We start from the raw sequence: 17,258 nt of genomic DNA, 5'->3' as shown, positions 1-17,258 counted from the left end.
CGCGGGAGTTTCTGACAGAGTGCCAAGGCCAAACGGTACGGTCCTTCACTGTTTTGCGTTGCACGACATGGAGTTGGAAAAAGAGTTCGACATAAACTTTATCTACTTTAAAAAAGTGTTTCCAGCGTTTAAGCGCGGCTACTGGCGGCCGCCCGTACCAGGATATCTTTCTGGAAGAGCTGAAGTTCTAGACGGGCTCACAGGAACTCTCCTAGCAGACCCTGGTTCGCTTAGTCTCTCTCCTGGCTACCAAGGGAGGAAGGTGTTGAGGCATTGTTAGCCTGGGTATTTGAACAAATTTGTGGTGGTACTGGTATCGTTTCGACGCATATTATTACTCAACTGCTTATCCCGGGTTTTACTTCCCGTTTCCTAATCTGAATCAGGGATCTTGCTGACGCAAAGCGTCACCCCTTGGCGGGTTCCCTGACTCTTGTTGAGAGCCCTCTGGCTGAAATACACCCCGTTCTTCAAGATTGGCTTGTGTCGCGCGCGGCATGATGGAGCTCATCCACTATCACCCACAACCCGCTGGCCGCTGGTCGCTTGCCGTAACACCAGCGTCTGGTAATCTGGGCCTTGGGAATTCATCAGCCGTCAGTTATCCATCTATCAGCCACACACTCCCAGAAATCGGCGTGGCACGCCCATCCGGCCCCGTCCCCCGGTGCCCGGCAACCCATGCCTCTATCCTTGCAGACAGGATCATCGTCAAGCACTGGACGGCTTAGGGGTGTGCGAGAGCCGTTGGGTTGGCTTGCACGCCATGTCATGTATGTACTGTACCCACAATGCCGTTGGCGTCGATGGCCAGCAGCCTGGGATCGCTCGACATCTGCGCTAGTATCCGCAAGTCATCCAGCCTGGGACCCATCATGTCCCATGCAAATAAGGCCACAGATATTCACCGTACACGTGTAGGCAACGGCACACCTCTAACGAGGCGCTCCGGGACTCGCATTTCGCGTGGCGGGATTGGGGGACTGGGATTGAGAGACTTGGGACAGGGATGGATACCTCCGTTGGACGTTCTTTGATCCGTCTTGTCGCAAATCTAAGGAGCCAGGGCCACACCCAGCAAAAGTGTCCACGCCCACGCCTCTACCACGCGGAGGCGCTTCGGTCGTCAACCAAGCGGTTGGCGGTCATCGCCAATCAGCCAATGCTGAAAGTTGGCAACTCTCTCCATTATATCACTTTTCAACAGTCTTGGTTTTTTCATCGGATGGAGGCTTCTCTTTCCCTCTCTCTGCACGTTTGTGACTTCTAACCACGCATACTTGGTGAGGATCGGCCGACAACTCTGGTAGACTTCTCCTAGTCTTAAACCATCACGCCCAACCCGACAGTTTGGATCGTGTTAGGATTGGTACATCCCCTCCTTTCCCTTCCTAGACCAGCTTGTTCCTGGTCTTGGGCTATCCGTATTAGGGTACCACCGCGTCTTTTACGGTGGCCTGTCTTAGCAACGCTGGCCCCAAAAAGAGCCGCGCCGCTGGTGTAATAATTGTATCCGATCCGAGGGGGATAGATAATTGCTGACCTCCCCCACCAATTATTCGGTGCCGGTTTACATTATTCGACTTTGAAGCTCTTTACAGCAGTGTTTCTCCAGCCTCAAATGCTCTTTTGCTGCCACTCGAGCCATATCGAGTAGTCCTCTCAATGGGTGTCTTACCTAGCATAGATTCTCGTCCTCGTTTGGTTTTTCCAAATACTCCTCCAGAGTCGACAAGCCCTGGCGCATCGACCTATTCTACTAATTCATCTGCGGACCGACCTTGGATCTCGCCAGCTCCTACATCGCCATCCATGAACAACTATGACAAGTCTCTGACAACAGAAATGCCTGCAGATCAGAAGATGAATGGTGAACAGTCAAGGCCAGAGTCGACCACACAAGCTGCACCTCGACAACAACTTCCTTCCTTGAGTAGTATCTTCGGACCTCCACCACCAGCTGGCCGACCAGCACGCTCACCCCTTTCAGAGCACAACAACTCTTATTCTACTACATCTCCCCTGGATCGCACTCGTGCGCCATCTGGTGATAGACATCATTCAACATCATACTTCCCTCCCACGTTGTCACCTTCATTGTCACAACCACGCACCTACGACAACAAGTTCGACACGGACCGACACCCAGCCCATGGCCTCCCACGGTCTTACTCTGGCTCAGCTTCTCCTAGATTCCGTAACGGCGAACATACCCGCCAGGAGTCGGTTACCGAAGGGCAATCTGGCCGATGGTCTGCGCACCAGGAAAGTCGATCTGAGTACTCTCTGGGATCTCGAGATGGTTCATTTCGACCGCCACAGGACCAATTTCGGCTTCACTTTCCAAGTCCTAAGGAACGTGTGATTCCCACTTATAACGATCAAGGGTCTTCACAAGGAGCTCCAATCCCCCCACCAACACCAAGCACCACGGCGACTGATGGTGTTCCGTCAAAGGATGGGCTGGGCCCCAAGATCTGGACTGGAACACATTTCTTACCTAGATTTGTCAGGGCCACTGAAGTGCCAGGCGAGGGAATGTGCTACTTCTACGACGATGGCAGTCACTGCAAGACCGTAATTGATGGTGAGGCAGTAAACGCTCACTGGGGTGTAACCAAGGCTGGGAAACCAAGGAAACGACTCGCGATTGCATGTGTGACATGCCGTGAGAAGAAAATAAAATGTGATCCTGACTATCCTCGATGCGTTCAGTGCGAGAAGTTTGGTCGCGTATGCAAGTTCAAGAATGCGTAAGTTCTGTTTCGATCAATCACTCCAAGTCAGATTTGTTAACATTCTCTAGGCCTCGAGGAGGGCATAACACATCACCATCGACACCACCGGCTGAGCTTGACGATGTCAGGACACTGAATGGGCCAACCATACCCAATGAGAGTGAGAACAGTTCACCGGTGTCGCCACGAACTACTCTCCGTCCCCAGTCGCCAGAGTCAGGCTCACACAAGAGGCTTCGATCGGGTTATGATAGTTACGTTTCGATGAGTGAGCCAGTGCACGCACTACCGCCTGTTGAGGCTCCCAGACCTCACGTCCCCATTCAACCCCCCGCAATTGAGCTCCCTCGAATTTCCGAAGAGGTGCTCAACCAAGCCTGGCGAACTGACCCCTCCCTTTCCGACCCCCAGTCTATTCGTTCAGTGATCTCTCACTTTTTCGTCCACCTCGACAGCACCATGATCGTGCGATTCATCCCCGAGAACGTGTTCAAGGCATGGGTTGTAAATCCAGGGCACCGCAAGACGCCAGAGGACTTGATGATCCTGTACAGCATTCTCGCTGTCGGTGTTGCCCTTTCTGGCGGACCGAAATCCATCGCTTTTGAGTACGCATCTGTTGCGCACTATGCTCAGAAATTCACCACAACCAACTGTATTCAGTTGGTTCAGACTAGAGTTTTACTGGCACTCTACTATATTTCAATTTCCCGCTCATCTGAAGCTAGTGAGATGATCTCAGCGGCGGTGGCTTCAGCGGCTTGCCTTCAGCTGAACGTCGAGATCGAAGAGTCAAAGGAAGCGGGCCTCGTCACATTTCCATTCGGAATGAACAAGGCTGGGTATTGTGAAGCCAGGAGAAGGACTTTCTGGTCTCTTTACATGCTAGAGCGCCTTGACGGTCGCTTTCCTGATCATTTAGCCATGATTAACGCCGAAGATATCTATATACGCCTACCCGCCGACGGTCAGAGCTTCGAGCGTGAGATGGATGGATTCGCTCCTGTTTTCAACCCTTACGTCTCCAGCGTTGCTACCGCGCAAGACCGTGAGCTTGGCATTTCAGCGTACCTAGTCCAGATGGTACACATCTGGTCTAACGACGTATGCCGGATTTATAGAATGGCTCGACGAGCGAATGTGATGGAAACAGACCTGGAGCCATCCCAACGAATCCTGAAGCGCATTCAAGAGTGGCGCAACGTCCTGCCTTCCCGGTTGGCTTTCACCGCTTCGAATCTTGAGTCTGCAGCGCTGGCAGGAGAGCTGGGACCTTTCTTGACCATGCACCTTCTTTACAACCATGCCATGATCAAGCTCAGTCGCCATACGCTCGCAGCAGGACACCTTTCGCCTCAGGTCACATCCCACAATATACAGACATGCTATGAACATGCAACACAAGTATTAGATATGGCCAAGGCACTTGTACGACTTCATCGTGGAGGCCAGACAGTTCTCAGTGGGCCGGCACCTGTTCTAGCCATGGTTTTGACCGAAGCTGTTGATGTTTTCACAGCAAGTGGCCGTCTTTCCCACCTAAGCGACATCATTGAGAATGTGCACATGGTTCAGGGAGTGGTTCAGGCCATGTTTGCTATTTGGGACAATGTGCGGAACGCGCAAGAGGCGATTGATGGACGCCTCGCAATGCTGCATCGCATTCGAGAGCGAGGCAGCCAACCGGTCAGTCCTATGGAAGGCTACAGAGTCTTTTACAGCTCTGAAGGACGTGAAGAAGAGAAGATCCTTCGTTGGCAAATCAACAACCCAATGGAGAAGCTGTATCCTCGGGATATGGATACCATTTACTATCTACAATGATTTGAGCAAGCGGATTGCATGAAATATCTGGCACTGGCCACACGACGCTGATTTTCCTACCGTTTTTGTATCATTTGCATCTTCCTGCATTTACGACACTGCAGGCATGGTGTTGGGCATCAGAATTGGGGGATATGGCGTTATATACATAGCATACGATGACAGCCAGTCGATTGATTGCCCTGTTGCTTGTTTGTTCCCGGATAGAGGGACTTGTACTGTTTTCTATATTATTCCCCATTGTATGATATATCTTACTACGCACATAAAGGAAGGAGTTCTGGCGTCTTACCCTCTGAGATTTGATCTCGAGTGAGCTGAGCGTTTCTGAGCCAGGCAGGCACCAAGATGACTAGGCATCTGGTCCACACCAAGTCTGTTGAAATATAATTGACGTCCAGCGCTTTGTTGGACTTTGAAGACAAGACGAGATGACTTTCGGAGCAAATACTGTTTGCAGTGAGTGACCAGACCAACCTGAATCACCTCGGGTGGTTGTTACAGGCTGAGACAAGACCGTCTGGAGTGCTTTTGACAAGGGACCTGAGTAGTTTCATGGATACCACCATGTTTAGTGTGCGGTGTGATCTTCCTCTGACATGCCCTTCCCATGTTAGAGCCGGACTCTCTCAAGCCCATGTGTCGTTCCCACAGTTCACGGTCAGACGTCTCTTTTCCAAAAGGCCCTGCAACTCGTGCCTACACGAATGCCTTTCGATGGGCGGCTATTCATCTGCGGGATCACGACTGACACAACCTCATAGGCGCTGATCTCGTATCTTGGAAGGATCCTCTCTTCCTCCAGCACACACGACCGAAAATGGTACCAAATTCAGTAAGCATAGAGGCTGCCATGCTGGGAACAAGCGCTCGGAAATGCCCCACGAGGGTAGCGTGAAGCCTGTGATAAGAGGCTTGGCAGAGTATTGGTTGGCAGGATAGCGAAGTATGTGGATGAGAGCAGACTCGAGGGAAGGGAATCCCGGCATTGACTTTGGGGGGAGGGTTCGTTAGTTGGGGGCCGTCGAAGCTGTGGGTTGTGTAAGTGGTTCTTGATGGCCTCAGAGTCCAGACAGAGGTGGAACTGAAGGCGGAGGGGGGCGGGACGGGACAAGGCGGTATCGTATCCTCGGCTGAATGCTCAGCAAAGGGCAGGCCGGGCCCGACATTGTAATTTCGATACTGCAGCGGGATTGAAATCTATGCCGTAAGATATTGGTCGTTGGTTGTAAATGATGGCTAACTTGATCACGATACCACATACTACGTACTGCTTGTAATACCAGCTTCCTATCTCGTCTACTGCCAAAAAGAAGCCGACATGACACGTACATACGTGTACCACAGATTTGCTTTGCCTCTCGGCATATGAGGTACTTATTGTCCCCAAATAACCTCGCATGTTCTCCATGTACATCATCATGAAATTCTGCATCTGCAAGGTGGCCTATGGTTACACTGCAGTGACCTTTTTTTCGTACATACATATGTACAGCAGGTTAGTAGGTAACGGTCGAGGGTTGAATGGGAGGGAGGGGAGTGTGGCTAGATATCCGTATAATTAGCCCGATTTCCCTTACAGCAACCTCCACACCTAGGTAGGTAATCATCGTGTTGCATTAGTACCTAGAGATATGCAGCTAGCCTGATTAGGTAATGCGCTGGAAACATGCATCTGCCGCAGAAACGTCAGAGCTTCCTCCATCTCACTCTTTACTTGACAATATCAATAATTTTCAATACCTTGCGATGGGGTTTCCAGATAAGCCATCTGCTCATCTTTTGGGCGCCAATGGTCAGTTCCCCCATATCTTTTGCTCTTGGCTTCAGGTGTGGCGTATCCATCCCATCCCATCCCATCCCATCATATCATATCATGTCATATCCCACCAACTTGTAGCAATTTCAAGGCATATGCCGCGCTGTCGCTTACACTAACACACACCGAAAGGCCCGGTCCATGCCCTTGCATACTCCGCCTCCCCAGGCACCTACATCCTCACCGGTTCTGCGGACCGATCCATCCGCCTCTACAACCCATTTCCCAGCACATCTGGTCCCGGTGATCGTCACAGCGTTGTTCCTCAGGGTCGACTGATTCAGACTTATGCTGCTCACGGTTATGAAGTCTTGAGCCTCTCTGTCGCTGCCGACAATGAACGGTTTGTGTCGGCCGGTGGTGATCGCAGCGTGTTTCTTTGGGACGTGAGCACTGCTGTTACCACCAAGCGATTTGGTGGTAACGTTCATGGCCATACGGCTCGTATTAATTGTGTGAGCTTTGCTGGAGAAGGTGATTCTATAATTGTCAGCGCAGGCTTTGACACTACGGTGAGGCTGTGGGATACGAAGAGTAACAGCTTCAAGCCTATACAGGTTCTCGACGATGCCAACGATGCCGTAACATGCCTCGTCACCCGTGGCCCTGAAGTCCTCGCAGGGAGTGTCGATGGCCGTGTACGCAGCTACGATATTCGCATGGGAAAAGTCACAACCGATGTGATAGGCGCACCTGTTACGAGTCTCAGTCTCACCCGCGACGGACGCACCATGTTGGTCGGAAGCCTCGACAACAAACTCCGTCTGATGGACCGCGACAACGGCTCCTGTCTACGCGCATACACTGACCCAGGATGGAAGAACGAAGATGTCAAGCTGCAGGCGCTGCTGGGCGGCAAAGAGAAGTACGTAGTGGTTGGCGATGCCATGCCCGGTGAGCCTGCGCCTAACGGTCATGGGAGGATATGGGCTTGGGATTTGTTGACGGGAAAGTTGGCGGCCAAGGTAACGGTTGCTTGGGGGCCAGAAGGGTTTGAACCTAAGAAGAAGGCTGTTGGCCGGGATGGAAAGGAAAAGGCGAGGAGTAACGTTGTGAGCTGTATGGCGTGGAGGGAGGATGGTTGGGGAGATCAGTTCTGTGTTGGTGGAACATCAGGCGTGGTGACGGTCTATGGAGCCTTGTAGACATTCCATTATACCCATTGTTTTTTAAGATCAAGCGAGATGGCGTCTTTTCTTATTCTCGAGTCTTATACATCATCATCAAAGGCGTTTTCCAATTCGTACAGACAAGATATTGTCCTCATGATACTCCCTACCAGCTTGCTTGAACATTAATAGCTGCCCACCAGCGCCAAATCGTTTTTCACATTGCCAGAAATCAAAACTCTGTACCCCCTTTCTATGCATAAAATCTTGTCAAAATATTATATGAGACAAAGCTTGTTAGCCCATACCGGCGTACTTGAACCAGTTGGGTCGACAGTCTTCTCGATGCAACCAGGCCTCACCATCAGTGAGACGGCCAGTTACACAGCCTTTACACTTTGGTGAGTTGGGACAGTTGAAGAATGGGATGTGTTGATATCCAATATCACGGAACCTGCCATGTTTTGTTAGTCTCCTGCATGTGGGAGAAAGGTTGAGTACGAACCAATGAATCTTGCTCTGGTCTTCAAATAGACCAAGGGCAATACTGTGGACTGGAGCATCGCCCCATCGTTCATAGAAGAATCCGCCCGCACTATCGAGGTGGTTGAAGTAGTCCTCGTAAGTTTTGCTCCTCCAAAATGACATATCCGCAATCTCAAAATTACTCCAGAAATGGCACGTCGAATATCCCTGAGCCTTTCTATTTGTCGAAGGCCGACGAATATCATCGGTGACCCAGGCTACAGCGCTGTTCTCGTGGATTGCATTAGGATGCTCAGCGAGAAACTTGACTGTCTCGGGCCACAACGAAGGCAAGGTTTTGGGATCGTCATAGAGGTTGATGGTGAAGCCGTATGTCTTGTTGTTATCGTGCATGTAGCGGAAAACATCGTAGTCAACATCGCAGAAGAAGTGCACGTTTGGCTCGACACGCCAGTAGTAGCGAATGTCTTTCAGGGCTGGATGCTTGTAGAAGAGACCGCTATTCCATCGACACATTTGGTGGTATGATATTTTGCTTGCATATTGGACACCGTTCTTTTCGAGGATCTTGGCGGATTCTTGAAAGAGCTCTTCGTCGATCCAAGAGGGCATGTCCCAATGCTCCTTGGGGATGATTTCTGGTTGTAGTATCAGCATATCCTCTCCTCTCTTCTCCCCTCTTCTTCCTAGACGAGGACCTACCGTAGTTACATTTCGCCTTCGTAGCCGCTCTTGTCTTCCTCTTGAACTCTTCCGTGAAGGGCTTATCGTTGAAAAACGTCCAGGGGTAGTTAAACTTGGAGTTCCATGTCCTTTCGAGATCCCTCATCGACATGACCATGGCATCCACCTCCTCGTTCCGCACAAGCGCTAATAGCGTCGCATCGATGCGCTCCGTCTTTTTCGCATCGTGGGCATATCTCGGGCTCGTACGATGTAGCACTCCTTGTGGCTCATCGGTAGCTGTTATATCAGTTAGCAACAATTGGCGTCGATGCTCTTTGCGACTTACGATCCAACATGGGATCCCGCTCAAAATTGGAGTAGCGATCACCGGGACCTCTTAACGACCATGATGGAGCGAATATCTGCCATAGAAAGAAACACCAGAGAATGCACCCGCCGGCGATCAACGCCCGAACTGGCCGCGCAACCGTCATGTTGTGCTCGACAGGATATCGCCAGATAAACCAGGGTGATTATAACGCCAAAAAAGAAGGGGACGGGGCTCAAATATCCATGAGTGGGAAAAGAATGTACGACTATAGCGACAAAAGGATGTAACTTGTGACTCTAGAGAAAACTGTCTCTGAATTGGTAGAATCGTTTCACGCTCAAAGTACGTGAAAGGGGTTTCGAATAATTGAAGCTGATGTCACCACGGCTAGGCCAATCAGCGCCGATAAGAGCTATCATTGTAGCGGAGCTTGGACCCTGTTGACGCGATTGACGCGCCAGCAACCACTGAACCCACCGCTAATTAATTTGTTACCAGTCATGATACAACATCCATTCAACATGATAATGCGCAAGACATGAGAGACGACCATGGCATTTGCTGCAAGGCTGGGCGCTCTCACTGGAGAGCTCGTTGAGGCTGTCACTAGCTCGTCAGCCGAGGTATGACCTCTTTTTATCACATCTTTGGAATATGTATTCATGATTTCAGACAAACCCTCGATTCAAGTCCCAGCGTGACGCTGCTTTACAAAGGCTAAAGTCGCACCCATACCTGCGAACGAATCAATTTGAAGTCGAACACCAGCTGGACGGTCTAGAAGAGAGATTCCGCGTCAATGGCCGAGATGCACTTGCTGATGCGCTCGTCGAGCGCCGGGAACAGCTCCGACAAATACACTCGAATTTCCACCCCGAAGTTCTATACCTGATACTAGAGCTCTCAGATCAACCCACATATTACTCAAAACTGAGCGACCTAGATGCGCTGAAAACCGGTCCAAGCGATTCAGAGCTCGAACTGCGCTGGGAGGATATTGCCAAGGAAGATGGATGGGAAGACGACCCTGCGATATGGAAGACGATAAAATACACCGACAGTTCAGATGATGAGCTCTACGAAGATGACTCCAAGAGTGAGTCAGAGGCCAGCACCGACCCATCTGAGGTCCCTCTTGGACGAACAGCCGAAGATCTGATCATCAGCCCCGAGGATATGACGAAACTGCACGAGATTCGAGGAGCGCAAGGATGGCGGACAGAAAAGCCCACAGACGCATCTGGCCATGCTCGAAAAGTCCCTGTAACGGAATACCAGATCGTCAGAGAGGTTTTATTCATGCTGCAAGGTCTCGATACGACACTCTTTGGACCCAATGGCACTGTCAACCCAGCATTCCAGATGGGCCATCTGAAATGGGATACTCACAAAGCCCTTCTGAGCTACTTCTCCGAAGCAGGACGGCAATTGGGCATTCTGCGAGACTTCGTCAGCAAGCCACAACGAGCATCGCATATTCAGGTTCTCCAGGATACTGTGGCCAAGCGACTCGATGATCTGGATAGAAAGTCAACAGGTATAGAGTCACGCCTTGTTGCGCCTGAGAATAATGTGGTTGTCAGCTTATTGTCGATCAAGGGAGAGTTGGCAACTTCGCTTGAACCATTGTATTCTCTTTCAAATATCATCGCTCAGATACAGAATGTGCCCAATCAAGGCACCTTTCGGTATCTTGAGCTTCTCTTTGACGATGCAAGCATGGCGCAGCTATCCGGAAAGCTAGACGTTTACGAGTTTCTGGCACGCATCTTTGTCGAGTGCTTCAATGTTTACCTACGCCCTATTCGGCTCTGGATGGAAGAGGGCAAACTTATTCCCGGCGACAAGATCTTTTTCGTATCACAGGTACCGAGCCAAGTATCACCTAGCAAGATCTGGCGCGAACAATTCAGGCTGCGTAGGACGGCCGATGGGAAATTGCATGCCCCTAACTTCCTCCAGCCAGCAGCTGCCAAGATCTTTAATGCTGGCAAAAACATCGTCATCTTGAAGCGGTTGGGCCGCTGGATCTCCTCAGGCTCGGAATGGACGATTCAGGAGCCTCCACTACACTATGATACGCTTTGTCCTAAAGGACTTGAGCTTGCACCGTTTTCAGAGCTTTTCGACGCCGCTTTTGATGCATGGATCCAGACCAAATACAACACATCCTCTACCACATTGAGGAACACGCTGTTTGAAGAGTGCGGACTCTGGTCTGCTCTCGAAGCTATGGAGCGGCTGTATTTCATGTCTGATGGTGCCGCAACAGAAGCGTGGACTAGCAGCCTCTTCGGAAAACTAGATGCGCTGGATCCTAACTGGAACAACCGCTATAGCCTGACAAGTGTAGCACAAGAGGCATTCACAACTCTTGTCGACATGACGAGAATATCCATATATATCAGTCCCACGGGGTTAAAGGTGCCACTCCTCAAGGCTCGCGACTCCGTCAAGTCAGCTCTCCCGAGTACAAAAGTCAACTATCGGGTGGCATGGCCGATTCGCATGATTCTGTGCGAAGACAGCAACACCCAGTATGATGCTATATTTACTCTTCTTTTGCAATTGAGGAGAGCTTTGTATGTTCTACATAAGCGCAAGATCCTCGAGAATTACTGGATCGATCATGATAGCTGGGACGAACGCGCTCTTTATTATTCACTACGGAATAATCTCCTGTGGTTCTGCACTACTCTGCAGACTTATCTTGCGACGCTGGTCTTGGCACCTAACTGCGCTAAGATGAGGCAGGACATGCAAGACGCTCACGATGTCGATGCCATGATGAGAGTTCATGCTGCATTCCTGAAACAGGTTGTTGACGAGGCATGCCTTGGGAGCAGATTGACCCCGATCAGAGAATGCTTTCTCGATATGCTCGACCTGGCTATCAGACTAGAGCAAGCACAAACTGTCAACATGACAAAAGAGACAGAGCGGATGCAGCAGTTTTCTCTACTCTCGACCAGAAACCTTTCGCCTACGCCTGGAACACCTGGATTGAAGTCCAAGTACGTCGATAGTAGTGATGAAGAGGACGATGCGGAGAGGGATGAATCGAGGACCTTGAAGATGGGCAAGCCGTTCACGACTGTGCTTAAGGAGATCAAATCCGATTATGATAGACACTTGCGGTTTGTTTGTGGCGGCCTACGCAGCGTTGCCAGAGCTACAAGTGATGCGCAGTCTGCAAAGTGGGATATACTAGCTGAGATGTTCCAAACAGGCTGCCGAGACGAAAGGCCAGGCTACTCTTGAGCCATGATGTTGAGATTGGATATGAATATAATGATACCCCCTTGTGAACAGCCTGTTCTTTTTGAGCGCCTTGTGAAATGAACTACCATTCATTCTTGAGCTTATCCGCAAAGAATTGCATCAAAGGCAACACCTCATCTCTGTTCATTGGCATGCTCACCTCACGTCTCTTCCACTGCACGACCTTGACATCGTCAAACTCTCGCTTCACAGCATCGACAGCGTCTTCGTCAAGTTGGCATACCAACACGCTTGTGCTGCTCTTGTTGCGATTTGTGACTGTAGACACCATAGATAGCGGCAAGGGTCCGCCAAGAGATACAGCACCCTTGAACTTCTTGTTACCTGGCGAAGTGCTCTCACCCTCGGAAACATCAGTGACCCGAGGAGTCTTGTTCAAAGAGGCTGCAAGACCAAGAGCGAGTGAACCACCCTGCCCAAACCCAAAGAAGATAATATCTCTCATCTCCCACCCGCACTTCTCAATAAGAAGTTTCCCGATCAACTTTTCCATGATCAAGTTTCTAGCCTTCTCGAAGCCAGAATCATCCGCAATGTCTCCCGTGCTGGGGTCAACAGTGAGATCGTCACCCCAATGATATCCCGGTCTATCGCCACCGAGAAGCGCAGCTGGCAGGACAGATGTACCGCGCACTGAAATGGCGAGAACGCCGGGGAGATTGAGGTTCTTGGCGAAAGAGGCGAAAGGGACATCGTGGTCGCCTGGACCGTGGAAGAGAATGAGGAATGTGGTTGTTGATTCTGGTGGTGAGGGGAAGTGAAGAGTGTGAGGGAGGGTGCTTGATAGAGGGGAGAAGTCATCTTGGGTGGGGATTCGAGGAGGCATTTTTGTCGTGCTGATGTGAGTTGAAGTGTAATGAAGTTGGTGGTTGTGATGTTGAAGTTGTACGAATGAATAGCGTAGCCTCGAGCAAGAAAACACCGGATCCTAATATAAGATGTCAAAATAAACTAAGTGAAAGATATCCTAAACTCATACTAAATTTAGGCTCAATTTATGCTAACTTACCTAAGTCTTTTTATCGGTTAGGGTCGAGGGAGGTCCTGAGTTTTCTTTCCTCCCATAGCGTAGGTACTCAGGCGGATGAGTAACCCCCAGCCAGGATCAGGTATCAAAAATAAGCAATCAAAATCTCCACAAGGATTGTGGCAGAATTGCCCAAGCTTCAGCTGTACTTACCTAAGCCTTTTTGTCACTCAGTGCCAATGTCTCAGGTTTCAATGGATGTTTCATCCACTTGCAAACATCTCTCTCTCCATAACCACCCCCACAGTTGACGACATGCTATAGTTCAACAAACATGAGTACAAACAGAGACGTCGAGAATTACGAATACAAACAAATAAAATAAGAGAAGCCTCCGCCATGGTATGGTACTTTTCTGCGAATATACCTCGAGCAATGCTATAACACTACGATCTCGGCTCCACTGTGCTTCTCTGCCAATTTCGCGGGAGTCGAGTTCCCATCTGATACTTCCATGCCTTGTAATCAAATCGCATAGTCCTCCAAGCCTGTTGATCGCCAGCATCTATAAATACCAATCCCGCAACTTCTTTCGGCTCTTCACCATCTATAAACTCAATCAAACATGGTACAAGAGTGTAAGCGCTGGTTTGGTGCCACCTGAGCCTGTATTCCTCTTCAGCAGATTGCACTTGTACCGCCCTACCCATGACCCCGGACCCTTCGACAAGTGACGTATAACGACCACGCGGTGCAAACGAGTATCCAAGGACCCTGGCATTTCGTAGTTTGGGGGGCTCTGAGGCTTCAAGAACCGTCTGGAGCTTGGCCGGGTGTTTGAGACCATCGTAGAAGAAGTAATAGACGGGCTTGTAGTGATATGGGCACGGATCAGGAGGTTTCAGATCCGAATGAGCATATAAGACACAGTCTCCAGAAGCAAGCTCGTCTTTGTCCAACGATTCTTTCGGCTCAGACCCGGTCGGTGTTATTTTGGGCGGAGTTGGAGGAATGGGAGGAAGAGGAGGCGGAGGCGGAGGAGGAGGTCGTGGCTGTTTGCGTCCTTTGGCTCCAGGCATGATGGGTGATAGAAGGAAAATCTGGATGAAGACCGAGAATTCTAGATTGATAGAGACAATAAGACAAAGTGCGCCAATTGATCTTTATAAGAAGATGATGTTCTAGTGCTGGATTTCGAAGTTGGTGGAAATGTGTTTGTAGAGGCAGCGTCAAACACTGTTGAAGGAGCTTGCACCACCCTGTCTTACATTGTCAGTACCTTAAATTGGTGGTAGGAACCTACCTTATCTACCTAGAATGGCACGTAAGGTGTTTCCGCTGCTGAGGTAGTATAGGTACTGCTGATGGAGTAATCGGGTTATACCTACCTACCTAGCAGTTCTCCATCACGTCTAGACGTTACTCACTACCTACTTGCCCAGGTAAGGTAGTTAGAGTAGCACAGATAGGTAGCGCAGAGAGAGAGAGAGAGAGCACAAGAGGCCTGACCTAGAGGGTCGAAGAAATGTAACAGTGATCTCGGGTTTTCATTATCATGCTTGCTGTTGTAAAATCTAAGTCTTGCTTGCGCACTCATCGGAAAAGACAGTAACCTACCTACCTTACCTTGCCTTGTCTGCTTCGGCTGTCTTATTCCTAGCTATTTTCTCCTTCTCTGGCGTCTTAGACCCGAACTTTGTCTTCTGGAAGCTTCTCCTCGGAAAACATTGTCTCTATATACTGAAAGGTCTCATGCAACCTACACCGCCTCCACATGTTATCCTCAAACTTCATCTTTCTATGTTTCTTATCCCTTCCTTTGTTTTCACATTCTTTATCAATCAGTCTCCCGAGTTCCTTGAGCAAAAGTTCGAGAAATGGCTAAGCCATCTTCGCAGCAATTTTCACACCTAACTTGCCGCATCACTTTTCCAACTTAGCATTGTCCAAACTGCGGGCCTTGAGCCGTGAGGGTCCAGGTTTCATCTTGTTCCACTCGCCATCTGCTGTCCAGATGCCGGCCTTGGTATAATCTCCACTTTCACTTCCATCCATATATGCAAAGCGGAAGTACTCTGGCAAATCCAAAGTGCCATTCCTGCTCCAGACAAAGCTACGCTCCGCATCAACATCGCCAAAGTATGTACGGAAGCGCTCGACGTCGTTTACCAGGATACTGATCCCATCGTACAGCTGCCTCGGCGGCTCGTTCCATGTGAAGGTGATATTTGACAATGTGTCTGTGCCATTGGCAAGGTGAATGACAGGCTCGGCGATTGATGGCAATTTGGAGCCCTTTTGAGCATCGCCTTGTAGAGCTTCAGAGGTTTGGAGCACAGGGTCAAAGCCCCATCGAGCGATACCACTAATGAAGAGCCCAACGAGAAGTCCCTGGTATAGAAGAGATGGTCTTGTCTGCATGCTCGTTCCAGGAAGAAGCAGGAGGGCAATGATGTAGTGATGAATCCGCAGATTGAGGCTCGGAATGGTAAGGGAGATGAGGATGGCCCCAATAAGGAGTGCGTAGAGCTTGAGGTATTTGATCAAGCGTCCTTCTTTCCGGAAGAACCACACCTGTGAACAGACAATGACGACAAGCACGATTATGATGATAGCAAGGGCTGCCCTGGCCCCTGGTTGCTGGTTCAGATCGTGCTTGTTGAGGCGCGAAATGGGGATGAAGCTAAGGGTATAGTTCTCCATTCCACCAACCCAGCATCCGCCGAGCCACAATATTGTCTTTTCGATCTGTGCTGTGAGACCCTTGAGAGTGCGACGAACACCCATCTTGTCATACATGACCCATGCACAAAACATTGCAGGGAGGAACTTCCCAATCAAATTGGAGAACAAAGACGCAACTGTTCTCGATGGAGGCGGGTCAAGTGCCATACCCACAGTCCAGAAGATGGCCGTGAAGATGGTGAAGAAGAAGAGCGGAGCGGAGTTGGTAAAGAGAGACAAAACTCCAGCAAAGACGGTTGAAACAGCCAACAGATCCCATCGCGAATCGATCGCGGAACATTTGACATCTGGAACGAAGCGGAAGGACAATGGGAAATAAGAGTCAAATCCCATACTTGAGATACCATTGTGTTTAGACGCAGCAAAATTCTCATTACGGCCAATCAGCTCAACAACACCACAACCGCCGTCTTGGTTCGAAACGACGCCGGCGTGGATAGCAGCAGCACAGACGAAGGAGTCTCCGCGGTACACAGGCTCAGCAGACCCATTGGTACCCGGCCCTCCTACGACCATGGGTGCATAGATGAGCTCTTGGTCCCCAACCGCTCTGGGGTTCAAAACATGGTAGTTTTCGCAATTGGCCCTGCACTTGAATGGAAAACCACTGCCATTGAAAGGGCGACAGTCGCTTCCATCCAGCCCGCACAGGTTCCCGGCGGCCCAGTATGAAACACCGCATCCAATGGTTTGTGGTGTGCCCCATCCTTCGATCTCGCTGGCCATGGTGTCGCGGCGTTTGACGAGAGCGAAAGTGACGACCCAGATGGAAAGATAGCAGAAGACGAGCCAAAATCGGTGTTTGAGACTTGGAATGATGCGATCGACAAGGACGAGGGGGTATTCCTGGATAGCCGGGAAGAGTGGTTTAATGCGAAAAGGCTGAGGGTTCACAGGGCCATGAGACCATTTCGCAACCCATTTCGAAGCTCGTCGAATGGGGTATGGGACCCAATTCCACCTCTTCCATGTAGTCTCGTCTTGGATGAACCGTGGGGTCGAGGGGCTGCTGTCATCGACTTCGAGTGTCGTTCCGTTATCGAGCGGCGCATCAGGATGGGCATTCTCGCGATCGGAATCGCTGCCGCTGCCGCTGACGGGCACGACGCCGACGTCTATGGAATCGGTGCGAGCCATGAGAGGTTGTGATTCTTCGTCTTCCTCATGGCTCACCATTTCCGGGAGCTCACTAAGAATTATACAGAAGGAAATACAAGTAAGTATGAGGAATGGATTGCGTATACGAGAGCTAATGGCCTCTGGGCTTGGCTTGGCTCGGCGGATTTGCCTG

The 17,258-nt window shown here is 50.3% G+C and overlaps 7 protein-coding genes across 7 annotated transcripts; 3 read left to right on the top strand and 4 right to left on the bottom strand.

Moving 5' to 3' along the window:
- Positions 1–1,665: 1,665 nt before the first annotated feature.
- On the top strand, positions 1,666–4,562 carry FMAN_04116 (uncharacterized protein; the record flags this gene model as incomplete). Its single annotated transcript, XM_041829211.1, has 2 exons — positions 1,666–2,753; positions 2,807–4,562. The coding sequence occupies 2 exons, from the start codon at positions 1,666–1,668 to the stop codon at positions 4,560–4,562; spliced, it is 2,844 nt and encodes a 947-aa protein (XP_041679996.1).
- Positions 4,563–6,311: 1,749 nt separating this feature from the next.
- On the top strand, positions 6,312–7,526 carry FMAN_04117 (uncharacterized protein; the record flags this gene model as incomplete). Its single annotated transcript, XM_041829210.1, has 2 exons — positions 6,312–6,357; positions 6,514–7,526. The coding sequence occupies 2 exons, from the start codon at positions 6,312–6,314 to the stop codon at positions 7,524–7,526; spliced, it is 1,059 nt and encodes a 352-aa protein (XP_041679995.1).
- Positions 7,527–7,787: 261 nt separating this feature from the next.
- Positions 7,788–9,136, bottom strand: FMAN_04118 (putative alpha-1,2-mannosyltransferase; the record flags this gene model as incomplete). Its single annotated transcript, XM_041829208.1, has 4 exons — positions 7,788–7,944; positions 7,996–8,614; positions 8,679–8,939; positions 8,989–9,136. The coding sequence occupies 4 exons, from the start codon at positions 9,134–9,136 to the stop codon at positions 7,788–7,790; spliced, it is 1,185 nt and encodes a 394-aa protein (XP_041679994.1).
- A 388-nt stretch (positions 9,137–9,524) lies between these two features.
- Positions 9,525–12,234, top strand: FMAN_04119 (uncharacterized protein; the record flags this gene model as incomplete). Its single annotated transcript, XM_041829207.1, has 2 exons — positions 9,525–9,596; positions 9,646–12,234. 2 exons carry the CDS (start codon positions 9,525–9,527, stop codon positions 12,232–12,234), a joined length of 2,661 nt encoding a protein of 886 aa, XP_041679993.1.
- Positions 12,235–12,316: 82 nt separating this feature from the next.
- On the bottom strand, positions 12,317–13,081 carry FMAN_04120 (uncharacterized protein; the record flags this gene model as incomplete). The annotated part of the gene is made up of 1 exon (XM_041829206.1): positions 12,317–13,081. One exon carries the CDS (start codon positions 13,079–13,081, stop codon positions 12,317–12,319), a length of 765 nt encoding a protein of 254 aa, XP_041679992.1.
- A 587-nt stretch (positions 13,082–13,668) lies between these two features.
- Positions 13,669–14,301, bottom strand: FMAN_04121 (uncharacterized protein; the record flags this gene model as incomplete). The annotated part of the gene is made up of 1 exon (XM_041829205.1): positions 13,669–14,301. One exon carries the CDS (start codon positions 14,299–14,301, stop codon positions 13,669–13,671), a length of 633 nt encoding a protein of 210 aa, XP_041679991.1.
- Positions 14,302–15,145: 844 nt separating this feature from the next.
- FMAN_04122 (uncharacterized protein) lies at positions 15,146–17,104 on the bottom strand (the record flags this gene model as incomplete). Its single annotated transcript, XM_041829204.1, has 1 exon — positions 15,146–17,104. One exon carries the CDS (start codon positions 17,102–17,104, stop codon positions 15,146–15,148), a length of 1,959 nt encoding a protein of 652 aa, XP_041679990.1.
- Positions 17,105–17,258: the final 154 nt, after the last annotated feature.

Source organism: Fusarium mangiferae (genome assembly GCF_900044065.1).
Source record: "Fusarium mangiferae strain MRC7560 genome assembly, contig: FMAN_scaffold003, whole genome shotgun sequence".
NCBI lineage: Eukaryota > Fungi > Ascomycota > Sordariomycetes > Hypocreales > Nectriaceae > Fusarium > Fusarium mangiferae.
This window is presented reverse-complemented; position numbering and strand designations above follow the sequence as displayed.